At 45.8% G+C, this 19,977-nt stretch overlaps 1 protein-coding gene across 3 annotated transcripts in view; it reads left to right on the forward strand.

Moving 5' to 3' along the window:
• Positions 1-1,641: 1,641 nt before the first annotated feature.
• GAS7 (growth arrest specific 7) overlaps positions 1,642-19,977 on the forward strand; it is a 79,075-nt gene continuing 60,739 nt past the window's right edge. For 2 of the 3 annotated variants that reach the window (XM_008494512.2, XM_030461703.1), the window contains exon 1: positions 1,705-1,927. In XM_008494512.2, coding sequence (XP_008492734.1) covers positions 1,745-1,927 — 183 coding nt within the window. In that variant the 5' untranslated portion in view covers positions 1,705-1,744. Of the gene's footprint in view, positions 1,928-19,977 lie in introns of all 3 variants that reach the window. The other variant, XM_030461702.1, reaches the window with a different exon arrangement.

Genomic DNA, 19,977 nt, shown 5'->3' on the forward strand with positions numbered 1-19,977 from the left:
CTCATTGCTATGTAGAATACCCGCCCAGACCAATTAGTTCCAATGTCTGGTAGTTCTGAAGTAGCAAAGCTGCTTACATATGAGGTGGCTTCTACATCTTTTGTCTAGTGACTCTATCATATGCAAGATAAAAAAGCTTTCCATGGTCAGAAATCATTTTCCTCGTAGAGAGTAAACATGCCACACTTTAACATCCTTCACAATGAAAACAGCACATAATGCAGAAGCAAACATAGGTCTATGCATTTGCTTAGTAAAAGCTGTTCTGTTTGCCAGAAGTAAAGCCATTTTGCAAGTTGAGAAGGACATGATTTATCTCTGGAGAAGCTAACCATGCAATTATCTGTACAATTAGATAAGCTTTACTTATGGGACCTGTTCACATATAAACTGGGGAAAAATATGGAGCTTTTCAGTTTCAGTTCTTGCCATCTATATACAGTGTTAGAGAATGCTTCTGATAGATGCACCTGTGTGTGTGCCATGATACCAAATCTGTTGCTTATTGAAGAAAAAGGCATAGATGATGTGATAACACATAACAGATCACAGTTCAGTAGTTACCAGCTTAAATGCTTATCAAGAGCAAGTGAATTTGTGTGTGAACACGCACAAAGGAGTAGCACATGCTAGAGAGACAGCCTTGCACACTCGGAGAAGGTGTGCACATAGTGAATGTTCAAAACATACCTGTCAGTGTCTCACTCAGAGATATACATGAGTGTCACACAGACCAGGGGGCCAGGTACACGGAGTTGTCTCACATGCAATTACACACATGCTACAGTTGGACACATGGAGCGAGTTGCTGATGCAGCTGAGTGTTGCAGAGGTATCTGCTCTTAGGAATGTATAGCATATACATGTACATTTCATCCATGCTTGAGTGTGCCACACAATGTCTTTCAGCAAAATACATTTCATGTACTTGGGTGTGTCATGAATCCACAACATGGTGTCTCAGACACAGGGTCACACACATGTGCATTGTAGACACACATGGTGTGTCATACAACATCTCTCAGACACACACTCACGTCAAACACAGGCATTTGAGACAGTGTCTCATGTGGTGCCTTTCATATGTGGATGTCTCCCTGTCACAGGGACACATGGTGACTCATACACATGGGCGCCTCTCACAAACACTCCCAGGAGTATCCCTAACTTATACACAGGGTCACATGTCCCCCAAATACAGCAGCTCTCCCTCTTTCACACACACACAGACAGGGGTACCAAGCAGTGTCTCTCGGACACATTGTCACCTACACCCACAGTGTTTCTCAAGCATGCACACACATGGTAGCTCTCACCCCCTCTCCTCTCTCCCTAACACATACGCAGTGTCTCTCAAGGTCCCACCCGCACACGGTGTCACAGTGTCACCCTCTCGCTCTCTTTCCCCCACACGCAATCCCGTCGGCACGAGTGTCCTATGCGGACGGAGCCGTGCACCCAGCGAGCCTCTTCTCCTCCCTCCTTCTCCCCTCCCTTCTCCCCGCCCCGCTTCCCGGTACCCGCCTCAGCCGGCGGTGCCCCTGGGCGCCCGGCGCCAGGGCTGTCCCGCTCCCGCCGCCCGCGCTCGGATCCCGCCGCGCCCCGAAGCGGATCGGGGCGGGGCGGGCGTGGGCGCGGCCAGCGCGGGGCTTCCCGCAGCCCAGCGGACCTCGAGGCACGCGTGGGAGGGTGGCCGGGACCTGGACCGGACCGGGGCGGCCGGAGCGGATCTGTCCCCCGCAGGATGTCGGGGTCGCGCTGCCAGACGCTGTACCCCTTCTCCGGGGAGCGGCACCGTCAGGGACTGCGTTTCGCCGCAGGGGAGATGATCACGGTGCTGCAGGTGCCGGACGGCGGCTGGTGGGAAGGGCAGAAGGAGGATGGGCTGCGTGGATGGTTCCCGGCAAGCTACGTGCAGCTGTTGGAGGTAGGAGAGGGGCCGGGGCCGGGGGCAGCAGGAGGCTCGGCTGCCGTCCCGGGCCGAGGTGGGCGGGGGAAGGAGGCGGCCCGCAGATTATCCTGGGCCCGGCCAGGGGTGTCCGCTGCGGCGCGATGGGCCCTGCCGCCGGCTCTGCTGACGGGGAGTACCGGGAGTTGGGGGGAGGACGCGCGGCTGTACAGCAGGGGTGCTGACAAGGACCCGCCTTGGCATCGCTGTGCCCGAGCCAGCCCGAGGTTGTGTGCGGCACTGGGAGCGGGAGCATCCTGCCCGGCCCCTCGCCCACGGCTGGGGCCATTAGTCCCTTTGGTCGTAGCCGTGGAGAGACAAGGTTCAGGGTGGGGTCCTCTGGACACTTGAATTTCACAACTGCTGAACAACAGCAGAAGTCAGTGGCTGAGGTGGTGGAGCTCTTGTCTTTTTTCTTCTTCTCCCTCCTCTCGCTTCATCTCCCTCTCCCTCTCATTTTCTTTCACTGAACACTTCTTGGCCCCAGCAGAATTAGCATCTGTTGCTCAGACTCAAAGGTCATGGACTTTCCGTCAGGACGCTGAAGATCTCTGTTAGCCTCAATTGTTTTCAGGGACTTGACAAGTGGGGCAGCAGCTGCATTCTCACCTCAGGACTGCTTGTATCTGAACTTAATACTTTCTTTACTATGCAAACAACACACAATGCAAGTGTAGAATATATGTCCACAAAGAGTGTATTCACAATATCTACATTTCTGAAAGTGAAATCTGGAATATCTCATGCACCAAAGCAAGAGCTTGTTGTCATTTGGAGCTTAATATAGGATGTCAGTATGGAAATGGTCTCCTCAAGCCATATCCCTGCAGTGACTGGACTAATGTTAGCACACAGTGTTTCTCAAGTCAGCCTCTTTTTGTATTCCAAGGTTCTAAGGGGAACCAAACAGTCTGCTTTGCTTACATGACAAGGTAGGCACCACCCATCCCAGCCCTAAACAGAACCGGGCCCATTAGATGCATACAAAGTGGTGTCCTGTGAGCAGAAGATTCTGTGCAAAAGGATATTTTGCCTATAGAGCTGGCATAGCCTTTAGTTTTCTCTAATCCATATTAATAAAACAAATGTGTGATGTTTCAGTTGAATTTCTGTTACTCATTCTTACCTGGAAAGACAGGAAAGCAGAGACTAAATTCCCCACTCAGTGCTACAGTGAGGTCTGGAACTTTTCTATGCCACCGAAGCACTTGGGATCATTTTGTTTTGTTTATGTGGGGATCCTTTTGTTTGCCAGTTTTGCCACCTACAAGATCATTTACTGAGATAAGTGAATGTTTGTGGTTTCACAAATTGCTAAATATTTACACATCTAACCAGGAATTTGAGGCACAATGTGTCACAAGACAAACTCTGCTCAGCAAAGACAGTAGGAAATCCCTTCTGTGTGCACAGTAATTTTGCTCTCCTATCATCTCCCTATTGGAAACTCCTCTTTTCCTGCTTAAGACCGTGCAAGTTCCAGTGTCTGGAGCCCCAAGATGTGCCCTTCTGACCCTTGACCTATGTCCACTGAAAACTTTGATGTAGACCAGTTGTTCAGACAGTGGACACTTTCTGCCACAGAAGTGAAAGAACATGTCTTGTAGCATTAACCGTGGCCTGCCAGGTCTGGCAGGGTTTGCCCTACATGGCACCCACCCTTTCTTCTCACATCAGTCTGTCATGTGGCTGCATGCTACCAAAAGGAGATGGCCTTCTTCTGGCACCTTTGTAACTATAAGCCTGCCACTGAGTATGGACAGGCAGGCTGGATTTTCTCATTCATATACATTTGTGTTTATCAACCTTGAAATCTCTGACATCACTGCTCTAAAGTCTCCACTGAGTTTTGGTCCTGAGCTGCAAGAGGGAAACAAGAAAGGTGTGAAGGACAGCAATGTAGAGGGTAGTCTCATCCTTGAGCTGTTAGATTAGCAGCCATTCTGCAGTGTGCTGATTCCTGCTGGAGGAAAGAGACTTTTCCTGATGCTATGTTTGACTTGGGAGGAACTGTGCTGTACTAACAGCACCTGTGTCTCTTCACAGGCAGCTGAGCTGTGGAGCTGCCAGCGATTATCATCTGCATGCTGCCACGTGGCTTTAGCTGAGGATAGGGCAAGCTCTTCTTGTCTGCACTCACACTGAGTGGTAGGTGTTGGATCTTGCATAGAAAAATAGCTATCCATAGGTGATAATCAGCCAGAACAGGTTTTAATGGCAAATGTGGAGAAAACCATGAAGGAGGCTTGTTGGAAACAAACTTCAGTGTTAGAGATGGGTGTTGCTGGGGGATTGCTGCCTTTGCCTCCAGAATTCTCTTGCTAGCAAAATTCTCTTGCTAGTGTTTTCAATCCATTCCTCACAGAATATCAACAGAAGGCCTGAAACTGCAGTAAATGTGGGGTAAGAGAGATAGAGGGAAGTAAGGAGGTAAAGATGTTTGGCATCCTTTGGTTCCTGGTTCTGCAGTTGCTGCAGACCCACAGTGGTGGATAAGAAGAAAACAGTGATGGCTGGAGGAGGACTGGAGGAGTGTGTGGTAGGAATAAGACAGAAACAAGATGTTTCTATAAGCTCCTGAGAGATTACTGTTGTCATAGAGTAGAAGAGCTATCATAAACCAAAAGACTATCAAAAACAGAGAGCAAAGTGAGCAAGGGATGGTATTAGCTCTGTGATGGGGTTTTATCTGTGTTCGCTGAAGAACCTGCTTGCTGGCAGCAGTTGTGGAAGCAGCTGTTGACTTGTTCAAAGAACTGATGAAGGAAGGGATCTCTGGAGATCAGGTAGTCCAGCTAACCTGGCCGTGTGTGGTTTGGTTTTGAATATGTGCAAGGATGGAGGCTCTACAACGTTTCTGGGCAATCTGTTCCTGTGTTTGACTGCTGTCCCAGGGTTTTTTTGTGTTTAAAAGAGATTTCCTGTGTTTTAATTTGTGCCCAGTGCATCTCATCCTTTTGTTGGATATCACTGAGAACAATCTGTGTCTGCTTTTTTTACAGTCTTCCCCATAGGTTTTTATACACATTGATAAGATCCCTCTTGATGCTAAACAGTCCCAGTTCTTTCAGCCTTTCTTTGCATGACAGATGCTCCAATCCCTTAATCATCATTCTGGCCCATTGTTCTCTCCAGTGTGCCCTTGTCTTCCATGTGCCGGGAAGCCAAGTACTGTTTCTTGTATGGTTGTGCTCTTGGAGATGGTAGGTTAATGAAAAAGCAGCCCTCAACCAGTATTTCCTGAACATGAGAATCCATTGACACCATAGGAATCCAAAAGTGTGCTGCCAAATTCATATGGTTTTGCTTTGACTGATCTTGGTCTATGAGCAAGCAGCACCCTCCTGCAAACTGAAGGGCTTAGGGAAAGAGGGATTTTGTTGCTTCCGATCCATAGCATAGAGTGGATATAACATCAGCTTCAATCTTCACCCCACTTTAGGTGATTTATAGCTATATCAGCCATGAGACCTGAAAGTTGGGGAATAGCAGCTGCATCTTCTGACCATTTCCTCCTCTGTGCATACTTTTATATGTTTGCCTGACCTTTTGACCAGTTGATCAGAGCCACACAGGGACCCTCTGTAGCAGACTGACATTCCCAGGTTAAACAGTTGTGCTTCCCAGCCTTTTGCAAAGAGGAATCTGTGAAGATACAGGCAATGAGCAGTCCTTCAAGCCAGCATTGCCATGGGTGAAGACAGGTATAGAACAACTGGAATATGGTGTGCGATACAGTGAGGTGAGATGAGCTGAAGGCAACAAAATGTTTCCTATGCAGAGGCTGATTGCTTCCTCACCTCTCCTGCATCAGAGATGCTTGGGGTGATGATGTGTGTAGAAAGATCTATATAGCTCCCTGCTTGAGAGCCACCTAGGACAAGTTCAGGTGTGTATCAGTTTGTCACAACCTTTGTTGGTGCAAGGCAGCATAGACATCAAGATGGTGAGGTGGTGTGTTAGACTCCTGTGTATACACTCCAGGAGATGGTTTGTACAGGACCTCTGGGGAAACAGTGGCAGTTGTGTCTGCCTTTTCCAGGGAAATGATTTTCAGAGGGGTGGGGGAATGTGTCATTCAGTCACATTTGCAAGTGGTTTGCTTTAAAATCTATTTTGGGCATCGCTTTTTGTATTTGTGGTTAGCTAGAAATCACTTATATAAGCAGCAGCAGTAGCAACATATGCAAATTTGCTGAAAATTGTCAGCACTTTTTATAGCTTCAGTCATCCCACAGATGTAAGTCGCTCTGTGAAGTACAGTGTGTGCTTCCAGCATGGATGGAGGTGTCTCTGGAATCTGACTGAGCGAGCTGCACCAAGCTGCCACTGCTCTTGTCTGCACTTTCACAGCTTGATTTACCGGAACCATGAGGCCCTTTGGGAAGAATCACACACTCCTTGATGCATGGTGCATGTGCAGGGATCAGGCAGTATTATACATTACTGCTTATGCTGTGTAATATTTGGGGGGATAACTAACCCCACCCTGTGACATTTGCTACAGGGACATTGAAATGTGTAAACATTTGAGCCTGGAGGTTGCTTCACATTCAGCTGCAGGAGGCATGGCACGGATTGCTTCAGTTTTTGTGCCCAGGTAGTCATGGAGAAAAAGGATGAAAGGAATTAGTAGAAATGATAATGCTTCTAATCTATTTTGTAATAGCAGGAAATTTGTAGAGGATTTCTGTGCCAAAATGTGTCTTGTCATAAGCTGATATGATCTAAGGAGACAATGTGCTTAAAGAGAAACTAGACCTGCCATCTAATGAGCAAGGATAATTCCATTTTCTGATAAAATTCAACTTCCAGACATTTATGTGAAACACTATTATGGTGAAACTGCTATTTGTACAGAGAAAAAAAAAATATATTTCTCTTGTTCATGTTACTGATAGAGTGTGTTTTGACTGAGTAAAACCTAAAAACATTTTTTGCCAGAAAATATTCACCCAGTCCTAGAAATGAGCAGTCCTGTAGCCAGTGCTAGGATATGACAGCTGTGCTGTGTGCTGCCACAGTGAGAGCTGGCACAAGTACCTGAGGCCTGTTTGTGTGTGGCGTCAGTACCTCTTGCAGGCAACAAGGATGCTTTGCTGTCATGGCAGCTTCTTCTATGTCCTTGGCATTCATTATCTCACACTGTCATTCCTTCATCTCCCTATTCAATCAATTAAACATAAAAAGAGTCATAGAATCATAGAATGGTTTGGGATGGAAAGGACTTTAAAGATCATCTAGTTCTAACTCCCCTGAATAGACAGGGACACCTCTCACCAGCCCAGGTTGCTCCAAGCCCCATCCAGTCTGGTCTTCAACGCTCTCAGGGTGGGGGCATCCACAACTTCCCTGGGCAATGTGGGCCAGGGTCTCACCACCCTCACAGGAAATAATTTCCTCCTAATGTCTAACCTAAATCTCCCTCTTCCATCTTAAAACCATTACCTCTTGTCCATTGCCAGCATGCCCCTATAAAAAGTTCCTCTCCAGATTTCCTGCAGCCCCTTCAAGCACTGGAAAGCCACTATAAGGTCTCCTCACAGCCTTCTCTTCTCCAGGCTGAACAATCCCAACTCTCTCAACCTGTCTCTGTAGCAGAGATGCTCCAGCCCATAGACCATCTTCATGGCCTCCTCTGGACTCGCTCCAATGGCTCCATGTCCTGGTACTGGGGCCTCCAGGGCTGGACACAGTACTCCAGGTAGGGTCTCATGACACTGGAGAAAAGGAAAGAATCACCTCCCTTGCTCTGCTGGCTACGCTTCTTTTGATGCAGCCCAGGATACAGCTGTATACACTGGAGAGACATGGAGAGCAACCAGGACCAGAGAGGATACGGGATGATCTTGGGTACAAATGTGGCTGTTACCACACTGCTTTTTTTCTGGGGATACTCCATGGAACAAGTAATGCTCCAATATGTGGTCTTGTGATGGAAGAGGAGTCTGTGTAATAAGGCTTTGGGTGCTGAACCTAAGTGTTGCTTTTAAGCAGCAGTGGAGTGAGCAGACTGCTGGGCTCAGGAAACCTGTGCGGTGTTCAGCTTTAAGCTGCTTGGCTGTACAACTTTCAGGCTGGAATGAAAGTTCCCATCTCAATGTGGTCCTTCCCAAAGGATGCTTGTGGCCCCTACTTGAGCTGTATGGCTGTTCTGCAACCACTGAGGGATGGTGCTGAGGAGGAGTAGCAACCATGGTCAAAGAGGGGCTGGCATCTCCTCCAAGCACAGAAGAATGACTTTGATTCTTTTGGTATAGGGATCATGCTGGTGTGGATGACTAAAGAGGGAGAAGGGTGAGATTCCCAAGTCTGGAAATGGAGGCTGCTGTGGGTGTTGTCTCAGGGGACAGGGCAGAGTTTTGAAAAATTAGCACTCACAGCTGCTGAGGCTCATCTGCCTTGCATGATTCAGCAGCAAAAATGTGTCCAGAGTAGGAAATTCATGAGACAGGAGAGACAATGAGAATTTTCTGCTATTGCCTTGTGTTTTAGATTCAAAATGACATTTTTTTATAGTTGTGGGTTTCTGTAACTATTATCTTTTCAGATTTGAAGCTTCTGTTTATCTGACCATTGACATTTCCAGAAAATGTGAACAAAAGGAAATAATCTGTTTTCTCATATTAAAAGTGTGAGGCAATTATGTTTTGCTGTCTGAAGATCACCTTTTGATCAAGGATTCTGAGGGATTTTAAAGCCTCATGAGGATGTGAAGGAGATGTGATAGTACAGGTCACAATCTCTCACTTGTAAGAGTGCTGTTTATCATGCATATGGTGATAATTGTCTTAGGCTGTTGTAGCTAGAATGTAAAAACTGAATAGTACCATAAATATCTGAAATTTCTGAAAGAAGGGGTCATAGTGAAGGGTGTGAGCTCTTCTGTTCTTTACTCAAGATGTGGTCTTGCAAAAACTGGGCTTATTGGTGCTGCACTTGGTGGCTGAAACTGCACATGACAGAACTTTTAAAGATGTTATCCCTTACCCTTAGCTAAAAAATGAAAGAATGTAATGGAAGGCTTAATTTGGAAGGACCTCTTTCTGCCTGTGCATTATGAAGAGTCTGGAAGTGATCTCACTACATATGTCTGCCTGTAGGTGTTAAAGATCAAACACATTGCCATGAACCTGCATATTTAGGGTGGATATACAGTGAAGATGAAAAATGTGGATCACTTAAGGACTCACTTGAAGATCACCTTGTTCTCTAAAGAATTCCCCATTCATTCTGTTCTCTGAAGGGGCATGCGTCCTGTGCATGATTTCTGCAGTGGTAGGCATGGGATGCTCTGTAAGCAATCCCACTTTGCAACTTGGGTGCAAAGTGGACCTTCAGTGTCTTGAGTGTTGCACTGCAAAAAACATGTTCTGAGTGTGTTACCTGGTAATTTATACTGAATTTAGTGTAAAAGGACGCAGTAGGAATAATGAAAAGATGCCTCATTACTTTCTGGGAATAAAAATGCTTTATTTTGATGTTCTAAATGAAAAATTTAGCTCTGGAACCAAGACCAGAAAGTTCTGGTAGATTTGGTTGGATTTGTCTTCCCTACTTTCTTCACTTTTACCTGTGTGATAATTAATGGCCTTGTAGAATTAACTGGTCATTTTAGTAACCAGTTTATTTTCCATGATTCTTTACTTTACATGATTGCTTATGTGCCATAGAGCACATTACTACAAGTAATGCACCCTGGTGCTGCATTACCAGAATCTTAAATGTCTGAGTATGTAATCAGGACTTATTTTCAGTATTTCACTGACTATTGATACCAAGAGCCAATTCCAGCGATAAGACATTCCTCTGTTTTAGAGAAATCCCACAATAATAGAAGCAAGCATGTGGTGCTGCAGCATTGCAGATAGTATCTGTCTTTGGAAAAATTTGAGACTGTTTTATTTGTTTTTGCTGCAGCCACTTTACAACACAGGGCAGCAGGAGGGGTATTTCTCAGATTGTATGTATTTACCCTGTTGCTCCTTCGCAGAGCATGGCCCTGCTGAGCTTGGCAGGCAGCCAGCACTGCGAAATTCTGTCTTAAAATATTTGACATAAAGCACCAATATATCTGTCTTTGATTTCTGACACTTCCAGGGAGTGCTTGTTCTGTGCAGCTTTTTCAGAACCTGGTGTTTTTGGGGATGTGCCTCTCTTACTGTGCATGCATGGCGGACTTGCTGGAAGCCTCCCAGAAGCTCTGTGTTGCAGTGGCTGCTCCCTGCTGTGTGCATTTCCAGTAACTGTGCACGGCTCCACATTTGGAGACAGGGCAGGATGACCTGGGGAAATATGAAATAAGCATAATGGACTTGATGTTTCCCACACTGTCATGAGTTTACATCGGTTTAAAGTGTCATTGGCTGTATTTAATTACATCTCACACTCCCTTTTATTGGTATGATCCACTTAAAGTGCAGAACAGTGTAAAATCAAGGCCAAGAGTTTGCTCAGTTGCTGTTTCTCAAGAACTGGGTGCTTCAGCCAGTGTTTATCTTAAAAAGCACAAGTATGCCTTAGTATAGGTGGAATTTTTTATGTCATGCCACTGTAAAACATTACCTTTTAAGAGGCTCTCATGTAAAGGATTGGTATGTGAGGAAACTATGGGTTTACAGGGTATCTTCAGTGCAGACAGACAGAGCCTGGGCAGTACAGGTGCCAGGGAGGGGGAAAGCCCCTGGCACACCTGCCATGCTAGCAGAAGGGCACTGGTTTTGGTTGAGGGGGAGAGCAGGCTGTGCTCCACAGGCTCTCCCTGCCATGGGACCTTCTCTGTAAGCCCTGTGGTGACTGTCCTGAGCAGCACTCCTTTTACAGGGGTGGATAATAGCTTGTACTAGTAACACCTTTTTTCATATTATGCTATCAAAATAGCTTTCTTATTGGCCTAGTACAATGATGGTTTGCTTCCTTGCTAGCAAGTTACAGAAGGGGCATGCCATGGGTTACTTGGGAGCGACCACTCAGCTTTGTGTAGAACACATCCAGCAAGGGAACAGGCATGTCTTTTAACATCCACCATTTTCAAAATTTGTGCGCAGTCTCCTCAGTGTTCAGTTGTTGCTATGGCCCATTTTGGAGTGAATTTAGGCTGACTGACAAATGACTGTGGTGACTGATCTTTGAATTCCTAGACAGCTGCAGACCCAAAGGTTGAATATATTTCTTTGACACTTAGGTCTGTCTGGCATTTCTTCCTGTATTTGTAGTTGGTAAGAGTAGAGTGTGGAGACTGCTTTTGATATTCCCCCTATGATGCTGGCAGTATAAGCACCATGGTCTTCCAGTGTTGGTCTGAGCACCAAATTTGTTTACTGCAGGGATGTCCCAAGGGCTTTTCCAGTTCCATGGCAGCTTGTGATAGCCCTCTGTACCTCTGCTACCACAGTCTGCATGATGTATGCAAGGGACAAAATAACTTCACCATCAAATGTTTCACCTGCTATCACTTTGTGTGCCCCTATTGATAAGTTACTTGCTTCTCCTTTTGACCTGTCAGTTGTTTTTTCCATAGAAGAAAAAAATATTAAAAAGTAATTCGGTAAAAAGTAATTACAAATTAAAAGTCTTATAAAGATCTGGAATGTTTGTATCAGGCCAAAGTGCATAAGGAAAGTGTGTGAGTGGGTGTTCTGTGGCTGTTCTATGGAGTGCTGGGCAGCAAGAAGGGGGCAGGAAGCTGGCATGAAAGCTGCAGGGGTTCTGCCAAGCCCTGGAGTCTGCCCAGCCCCTCTGTGATCCAGAGCTGGGCAGCAGTACTGGGACAGGAGCAGTGCTGCAAAGCTTTCACACATCACATGGAGAGAAAGTAGGAGCTTGCTCTGGCAGGCTGTCATTTTCAAGTTGCCCCACTGTCACTAGATCTTAGTCTTTGAAATGCCCCCTCACACTCAGTGAGTCCAGGAATGGATGAAAGGGGTAAAGGTGTGAGAGGGAGGAGGAAGCAGAGGCACATCATGACATAATCAAAAGCCCCAAGCTGCTCATTTTGTCTTCCTTTATTTGGCCCTATCTTTTACTTGAACCCCTTGTGAAATCTTCCTCAACTCTTAGAGGCATATTTGTTAGCTCAGGCTTGAATCTGGTCTCTTACTGAACCAGCAGTGTGCTTTCTGGCATTTCAGCATCACCCAAGACCTCTGTTAGCCTTCTCACACCCATTCCATCAGGGACATGGTGAAGCAGTCCTGACACTGTTGAGGAAAAATACATCATTTGAATGGGGAGCATGGACAGGGTTAAAATGAAGTATCACCCCTCTCTTGAAGGCACTTTGGGTTATAAAGGGACCAGCGTTTGTGGAGTAGAAAGGGAAGGAGCTGGGATCTCTGAACAGGTGAACATGGTTTGGAACATGAAAGATACATCCAAATATTACATCCATGCACAATATTTTGCATTTATCACTAGTGTATCTTGTTTGCTGTGATGTTATGTGTTCATTGAAGACTTACTGAAGCTCTTCAGGCTTTTGCCTCACGTAAAAAGTAATGTAAAACTTGCAAATATTTATAACTCTTCTCACTTTCCTTTTCATGAATTGCTTCTTGATAGCTTTTCTTCTGAAAGTCTTCAGAAAGGAGTTTATGGTCTCACAAGCATGATTGTGATAGCTGATCTAACAGAAGATACCAGCACTCCCAAGAATACCTAACACAAACACTTGTCATGGCTGTAACACTGCTCTTGGGTATAACTGAGTATATTCCTTCTGCTTTTTTTTTTTTTTGCCCCGTCTAATGATTTTTAAGCATTTTCAAAATGTTCCTCTAAACTCTCTGGCTGCATCTTGTTTGTTTGATCCCAATCCTTTCTAATGTGCTTAATTAGCAATTTATTAATGTTTCTAAAACAAAATCCTGTGGCTTCTGTGTGCCCTGCTCTTCCTTGAGCTGTGTGCCACAAAGCCAAACCTACACTGACGAGAGGTTTCTGTTGCTGCAGAAGCGAGCTCAGTTGTAGAAACAGCAGCCTCGAGCTAGCAAGTTTTTAGTAGTGGGAGAGGAGGAATAATTAGTGTGGAGGAGAAAAATGAAGATACGGAGTAAAAATTTGCAAGGGGTGGCAGAGATTGAATAATGCAGTTTGAATTTGATAGTGCTGCAGCAAAGTGCCATGCACAGAAGTAGAATTATATTTTCAAGAGGTGGGCAAATGCTTAACTCAGAAGGCAATAGACAGAAACTTGACTGATGAATTTACTGTATTTTGCTGTCCTGGAGACATGTGTGCACTGTCCGCAGAAGTCAGTTCAAAACTCCTGCCGAGGGCTGTGTGTATTGCACATGGATGAGCAGTTCCAGCCTTGCCTATGTAGTGAACTGCCTGAGGAGCAGATTTGCTTCTCCTGTGCCAGCTGCTGTATAATAGGACTAACTCATAACCCAAGGCCAAGTAATCACTTTCAATAGCAAGATTTAAGGGACTGCGACTTGTCTCACTGTTCTGTGAACTGCCAATTATCACAGAGACAACTGGCATCAAATGGTGACGGGCACTGAACTCCAGTCTGTTATGGGATAAAGAATGGAACTTCAGGTATTTCCAAATAAAAATAATGCTTAAATTATTTACTGGCCCCCTTTGGAAAATAATTCTGAAATGAGTCCAAGTCAGAACTTAACACAGAGCTCTGCCCAGTGATGCTCAGCGAGTTCTTTGTATCGCAACTTTATATGCTTGTGCCCATGCACTACGTCTGTTTGTCCAAGGGAGGACCACTCCAATCTGATCTGGGAGTATGCAGATTGCAGCTCTCCTTGCAACCATGACACAGTGGTACAGTGTTCCCCAGGCTCCTTTCTCCAGGCCAAGAACTGCTCCACCCATGTCTTACGGGCTGAGAAGCTGATGGTTTGTTCCCAGGCACTGATCACTTTAGATGTATGGATCACGTTGTTACAGCATTTGTGTGGATGTTGCACAGAAAGTTGCCCACTTCTTGGCGCTCCTGGGCTGGCAGGCTCCTGGTTTGCCTGCAGATGGGTTTCACAGAGAGCCAGGCTGGCCCAGGCAGTAGCTGGCTGCTGCCACAGCCTCAGCTGTGCAGAGCTCTTCTTGGGAAGGGCTCTTCTGCTTCACTGTTTTCCTTTCTCATAGTTGAGTTTGCATTAGGCTGAGTCTCTGCAGCCACTGAGTCTTACCTCTTCTTCCTCTGAGCTAACTGTGAAGGTTTGCTCTTGCCATCTCCCAGCATTTTGGCAGGATAGGGAGGTGTGTATGCTGACAAGTAGGGCTGATCAGAGGAGGCCAGCCAAGTCCCATCCCCTAGATCTTGTGCCACTGTTGGACCCTGCACATAGAGCTGAAAGACAGTGATTTTGGTAACATGAAGACAGCTGCACTGAGTAGAGTGGCTTTCTGATGGACAAGGTGTCTGTGGAAATGGCTCTTTTATGCCTCTAGGGTCAGAAATACACAATCAGGAATGGCTTTAGTCCTTCTTTGAGCACTGATGAGCACTCTGTGTGTGTCCCTGCTTTCTGCAGTGCTGCTAGAGCCACTCAGCTGAGCCGCCTCCTCCCTTCCTGCCTCTGCAGCCTTTTGGGGCACGACTGCTTCTGAGTTGAGATGCTGCTGCTGGGGATCAGGGTAGGTGCTCTGGTATCCAGTGAAGAGCAGCTCAGGAGCTCCAGTCCGTTTCCAGTCCCAGTGTCAGCCCTTGGAGCACAGGGATCACAACATTAGTTTCTGTGATACAGAATTTTCTTTTGCTCTTGGTTCTGGGGGGTCCAATATTTGCCTGTGGTTAGAGGGAAGAGAGCTTGAAAAGTCCCTTTTCCATTCGCCATGGGAGGAGGTTGATTTGAATTGCTGTGCTCAGGCCTTTCACTCCCTGTGCCAGAATGAGATGTTTTCTCCTCAACACTAAGTGAGAGCCTCATGCAGCCTTCTGCTGTTTTGTTGGGGTTTTTTCCCATCTCAAAGGCTCCGTGCTTTAACCTCTGCACTTTATACTCTTTGACACACATTATATACAGAAGAATCAAAATCAATCTTAGTCATTTTCCCTTTCTTCAAAAGAAGGATGATGCTGGCTAATAACCTTTGCTTTGCTCTGTGTGATGGTTCATGCAGTGCTTATTTTCACAGTGCAGTTCCTAGCACTTCTTGGTGCTGCCAGCCTGAGGTGCACACCTGTAACCCTGTGGACAAATATAGCAATACAATCATCAAGACTACAGGCAACTGTCTTGGGTGCTTCTCTCATGGGTGCTTCTCTCATGCTGTGTGCCAGGAAGGACATATAGCATATATTTTTAGGTCATGTATTGCTATGGTCTCTGTTCAGGTGGCATGCTGCATGAAGGGCAGACATTCTCCAGCATCTTGTGGCTTGAAATGCATTGCAGCTTAAATTGTTAAAATATTTGCTTTTTTCTATAAAAAACCCAGTATAATTACCTTTTGGACTCTGATAGAACTTGAATATCTTATTCTGCTCTCTGGGGAGCAACAGTTATCTCTCTGACATGTAATATGAAACTTTCTCAGTTGCCTTGTCAAGAAGTAGAACAGTATCACTGATCATTACAATATAGGACACAATTTCTCCTCTGTTGTAAGCCTTTTCCTTATGATGTTGTCTTCCTTGGCAGCTTCCATATTTTATTCTTCTGGTGAGAAATTTATTTATAAATACGTAAGCTCCCCCCACCCTCTTCTTCAAGTATTGGATCATTTTTTCCTCTGTCTGCTGGGCTTTAGCTCCAGCAGTCAGAAGGCAATTTCATCAGTTGAAGTAGTTAAATGTATCACCCCAGAAAACAGAAAGCTAGATCTGAAAGATGTTCTGTGACACTAATTTTGATCTCAGCCCTGTTTCCTGTCTAAAGTCATTTATCTTTCAGTGGAGATCATGAAATGTCACATTCATTATTTTTGATCAGAGCATGCTGAGGAAACAGCTTTTGGCTCCAGAGATTCCCTCTCTGAAGAGCATGGTCTGAGGAACAACAACCACGAGTTAAAGCAAAGTTGCAGTTCTCTATATATTTAAATAATATTATTCTGGAGAACAATAATTTTAAATGTATTGCTATGGTATAGTGTGGTGTGATCAGACAGGGATTCAACACATTTAAGTGTGCATAATGATTACTGGAATCTGGCTGAAACCAAGACAACCTCCCAGATTTTCCTCAAATAAAGCAAGTTTTGTTTTTCTTTATGTGGTGAGATCCGTCAGCTGTGCAGTATTCAGCAGGGAAATAATCCTATAGAGAGCATCTGTCACTCAGTTTAATTGCCAGGCTAGTGTTAAACTGTGACAATAATTAACCGAGGAATAGGGGCTTCCGAGGTCAGACTTTCATAATGCTTTTCCAGATGTTCAGGCTGAAGGAGCTGGATCCTCTGTTTCTCGCTGGTGATCAGAGAGCACCAGCCTGACTGGCTTAGCTGTGGGGCACTTGTGTTTGCTCAAATAGAGCTGAAAGGAGACAGGAACATTGACCAGTTCTGCATGTTGATGTCACTGGACTCAAAACAGGCTGTATGGCAGTCTCCATGAGCTACATCAAAATGTAGTTTTCATGTCTTGCCATACTGTTCTTGCTATTGCTAACTCAAAGAGCAGGAACCTACGGATGTTGTTATCCATCTGTAATTTGAATTCAGCGTTTGTTCTGTGTTGTCCTGCATCTTTCCTGGGTATGGCACCAAGGCTGGTGTTTGGTGTCCGGAAGGAGGTGAGAACTGCCTGCAAATGCAAGGCTGTGCTAAGGCTCCTGGTTCCTTCCTCTATAAACCAGACTGTTGCGGAAGAAGAGGATGGTGTAAATACAGTTTTTACAAGCTAGAAATCAGCTCTTGAGTTTGACTTTAAACTATTTAACTGGGACCTAAATGTTTTCCCACGTGTGTCTCTCTGAGCCCAACACAAGTATTTGTACATCTGGGTGCAGCCCACAGAAGCTGGGGTTGGCCTGGGGGCTATGTGGCAAGTTTCAGGAGGGGAGTGGTACAGACAGGGAGGTGCCCTGAGCAGGACCAGGTCCCTACAGGGTACCTCTCTGGTGGATGGGGTTTTGGATGTTTTCAATGGGGTGTTTCCATCACTCCTGGAGTGGAGGTACCAAGGCTGCTCTGCAGCACTCATCTGTTTTTTCTGCTCTCTAATGGGCAGCAGCTTCTTAGCAGAAAGTTTTTGACTCTTTATATTTACATTAAGTGTTTTTCACCAAAATGCATTAATCAAAAAACCCATGGCCTTAAAATAATGGAATGTAATTGGCAGACTCAGAACTTCCTTGCTTTGCCTAAATTCGAGTTTTTTGCTGTCCCAGGCTCCAGAATATTTCAACTACAGATACTACAGTATTTCACAGGAAAAGTTTGCAGCAGTTCATGTGGAGAGAGTATAGGAATTATTTTTGTGTGTCTTTTCTTGTTGATCTGTCCTGGTAATTATACACAGGGCCACTGGCAGTGTCACACACTGAGAGAAGAGCAGGGTGATGATGATGTTGGGAGCTCAGGGCTGCAGGATGGGGCCCTCGCTGGGGTGCTAGGCTGCAGGGGAAGCAGCCAACTCTGTACAGACTCTTGCAGAAACCCTCAGTTGTTGCAAGTGTGCATGCGCTGGAGTGCTAAACAGCTTTGGCAGAGACCACTCTGCCCATCACACTTCATACAAATCCAAGGTCACTGATCTACTGAACCCTTTCAGTAGTAGAGCACAGGCTTGTAAACCTCTGATCTTGTCAACCTCTGTCTGATTTTTTACCAGATCTTTTCAAAAACAATGACCTTGTGCTGCTGTCATTCAAATGCGTTTGTTTTGTACTGACATTTTTAAAGGCCTGCTGGATCAGTCCAGAAGCTTATCTGGCTTTGTGATTCAGAGTGGGTTGGAAAAGTCCTCTTGCATTTGGCTCATGGATGGAGAATTGTCTGAATGCACAGGGAGCATGAGTGATCTGATAAGTGTTTGATGAATAAAACTCAACTTAGGCCTTTCACATCCCTTTGAAAATGGCCTGGTTTGGACATCTGCTGGACAGTTTATTCATTTCCTTCTAAACTGGGAGGTGACCTACTGACTCATGCTGTGTTCTTCTCAGGGGGCTCAGTTACTGGGTGGAGCGAATTACAATTCATCAATAACTACTTCCAGGGATTTCTGTCCCACTGGCTGTTTTCTGGTACTTTTTCGCATGCTGAATCTCATCTTGATCTTTCCCATCTGTGTTTCTGCCCTCTCCATTTTGCTGCATGTGTCTCTCTTGGCTGCAGCTGATCAGCTCTGACCTGAGTGAGTCTCCCTGTCCTCCCTCCTCATCTGCACTGTTCCCTGGCACTTTTCTTGAGGTCTGCCTTTGTCATCCCTCTTCTCTGCAGGCATTCCCACTGTCTACAGTATTCTGGCTTAAATGGAATTCTTGTATACAGGCCATCCCAGGACTAAATGAATTTCACTGCATGAGTGTGGTGACCTGGATATTCTTTTTCTCAGTTGAAATGCTTTTACTGTGGAATTTCATTAAAAAGAGAACCTGGACAAATGAGATCTGAGCTCCCTTTAACAAGGAAGCAGCAGGCTGGGAGCAGTAGCTCCAAGGACAAGAAACTGAGGTTTTCCCTGTGTCAAAGGTATGCAGCTAATTGGAAAGTGAAGATAAACAGACTCTTCCACGGCATTGGTGGGATGTCAGGGGTAAGAGGCTTCCACATTACCAAAGACTGCCCAGCCTGTTTAAATGATAGCTCACTTTACAGGCCAGGGTACTTGGCATGTGGGAGAGAGACACAGGTGTCCTTTGTCAGTGTCCTCCTCCAAAACAGAGAGTCCAGGAAATGAGCAGAACCTCTGGGAAGCAGCACCAGAGAGGGTACAGCAGCAACAGGATGCTGCCAAGACCACTGTGAACTAGCTCAGTCCTTCCAGGAACATCAGAAACTGCAGGAGATAGACCATACAACTCTTGCACAGCGTGGAGATCCTCTGCTGTGATGTCCACCAAGGTCATCTTCACAAACAGCTGATGGTACTGCATTGCCTGAATGTCACATTTACACTTTTTTTTCCACTCCTGTAATTGGAAAAAGCTTGTAAATGAGTATAGCATACTCTGGTGACAGCAGGCAACTCTTGCCATGATCATCCAGACTTTCTTGTGGGCTGAGGTGCTTGTGGTCATGCTCAGCACATCCTGCCTGAGCAACCTCCAGAGTCACTGAGCCTGGCATAAAAGGAGGATTTTTGTTTAGCACATCTTAGTCTCTTGGCAGGGTACAAAGGCAGTTGCACACTTCCTATATAGGGACCTCTGGAAAAATGCTGCTAATGCAGCAAGTGTTCATGTCAGCAGGGCTCTCAATGCAAGATGTGCCTATGGAGCCCAGCAACAGATGTGTCCCAGCTCCAAGGGAGGAGTAAGTATTTTGCACATAGACCCTCCCCTTACTACCTTGACCTCATCAGGGTTGGGCACCTGGCCTCCTGTTTACCATCACACCATCCCCACTCTCAGAACAGTGCCCACCCATTCCCTGTCAGGGGCTGCTCTACATCCATCTGGCTGGCTGGCTAGCTGCAGGGTGGGTGGGCAGGCTTCAGGGATGAGCCACAGCTTGGGCTCTGGCAGCCTCACACAGCCTTGTCAAGTCGTGGGAATGGTCTTCTGCCCTTGCTTTTTTTGTTTGTTTGTTTGCTCATTTATTAAGAATTGTTGCAGCAGAAAAATAAGAACCTAAATATTGTGTATCTGAGCGTACTTTACTGCAGTTACAGGCAACAGCAGTTACATTCCCTGCGCCCGAGAGAGATTACAATGGAGGGTACAGGAATGTGCATCTGGCAGCACTTTGTATCCTGCCCATTTTGTTGTTTTCTCTGCATCTGAATTTCCCGAGGTTTTAGTAGTGAAGGGCCATTCAGTCCAGGGAATATCAGGTTGGGGCTGCAGAACAGATTTTCTCTGCAGGGAAACACCATTCCGGAAAAACTGATGACTGTTGTAAATAAGAAGCCCCTATCCGGGCTGTCTGCAAAAGTATCTAGGAGCTTTATTTGGGGATCC

This window comes from Calypte anna, chromosome 18, assembly GCF_003957555.1.
Source record: "Calypte anna isolate BGI_N300 chromosome 18, bCalAnn1_v1.p, whole genome shotgun sequence".
Classification (NCBI taxonomy): Eukaryota; Metazoa; Chordata; class Aves; order Apodiformes; family Trochilidae; genus Calypte; species Calypte anna.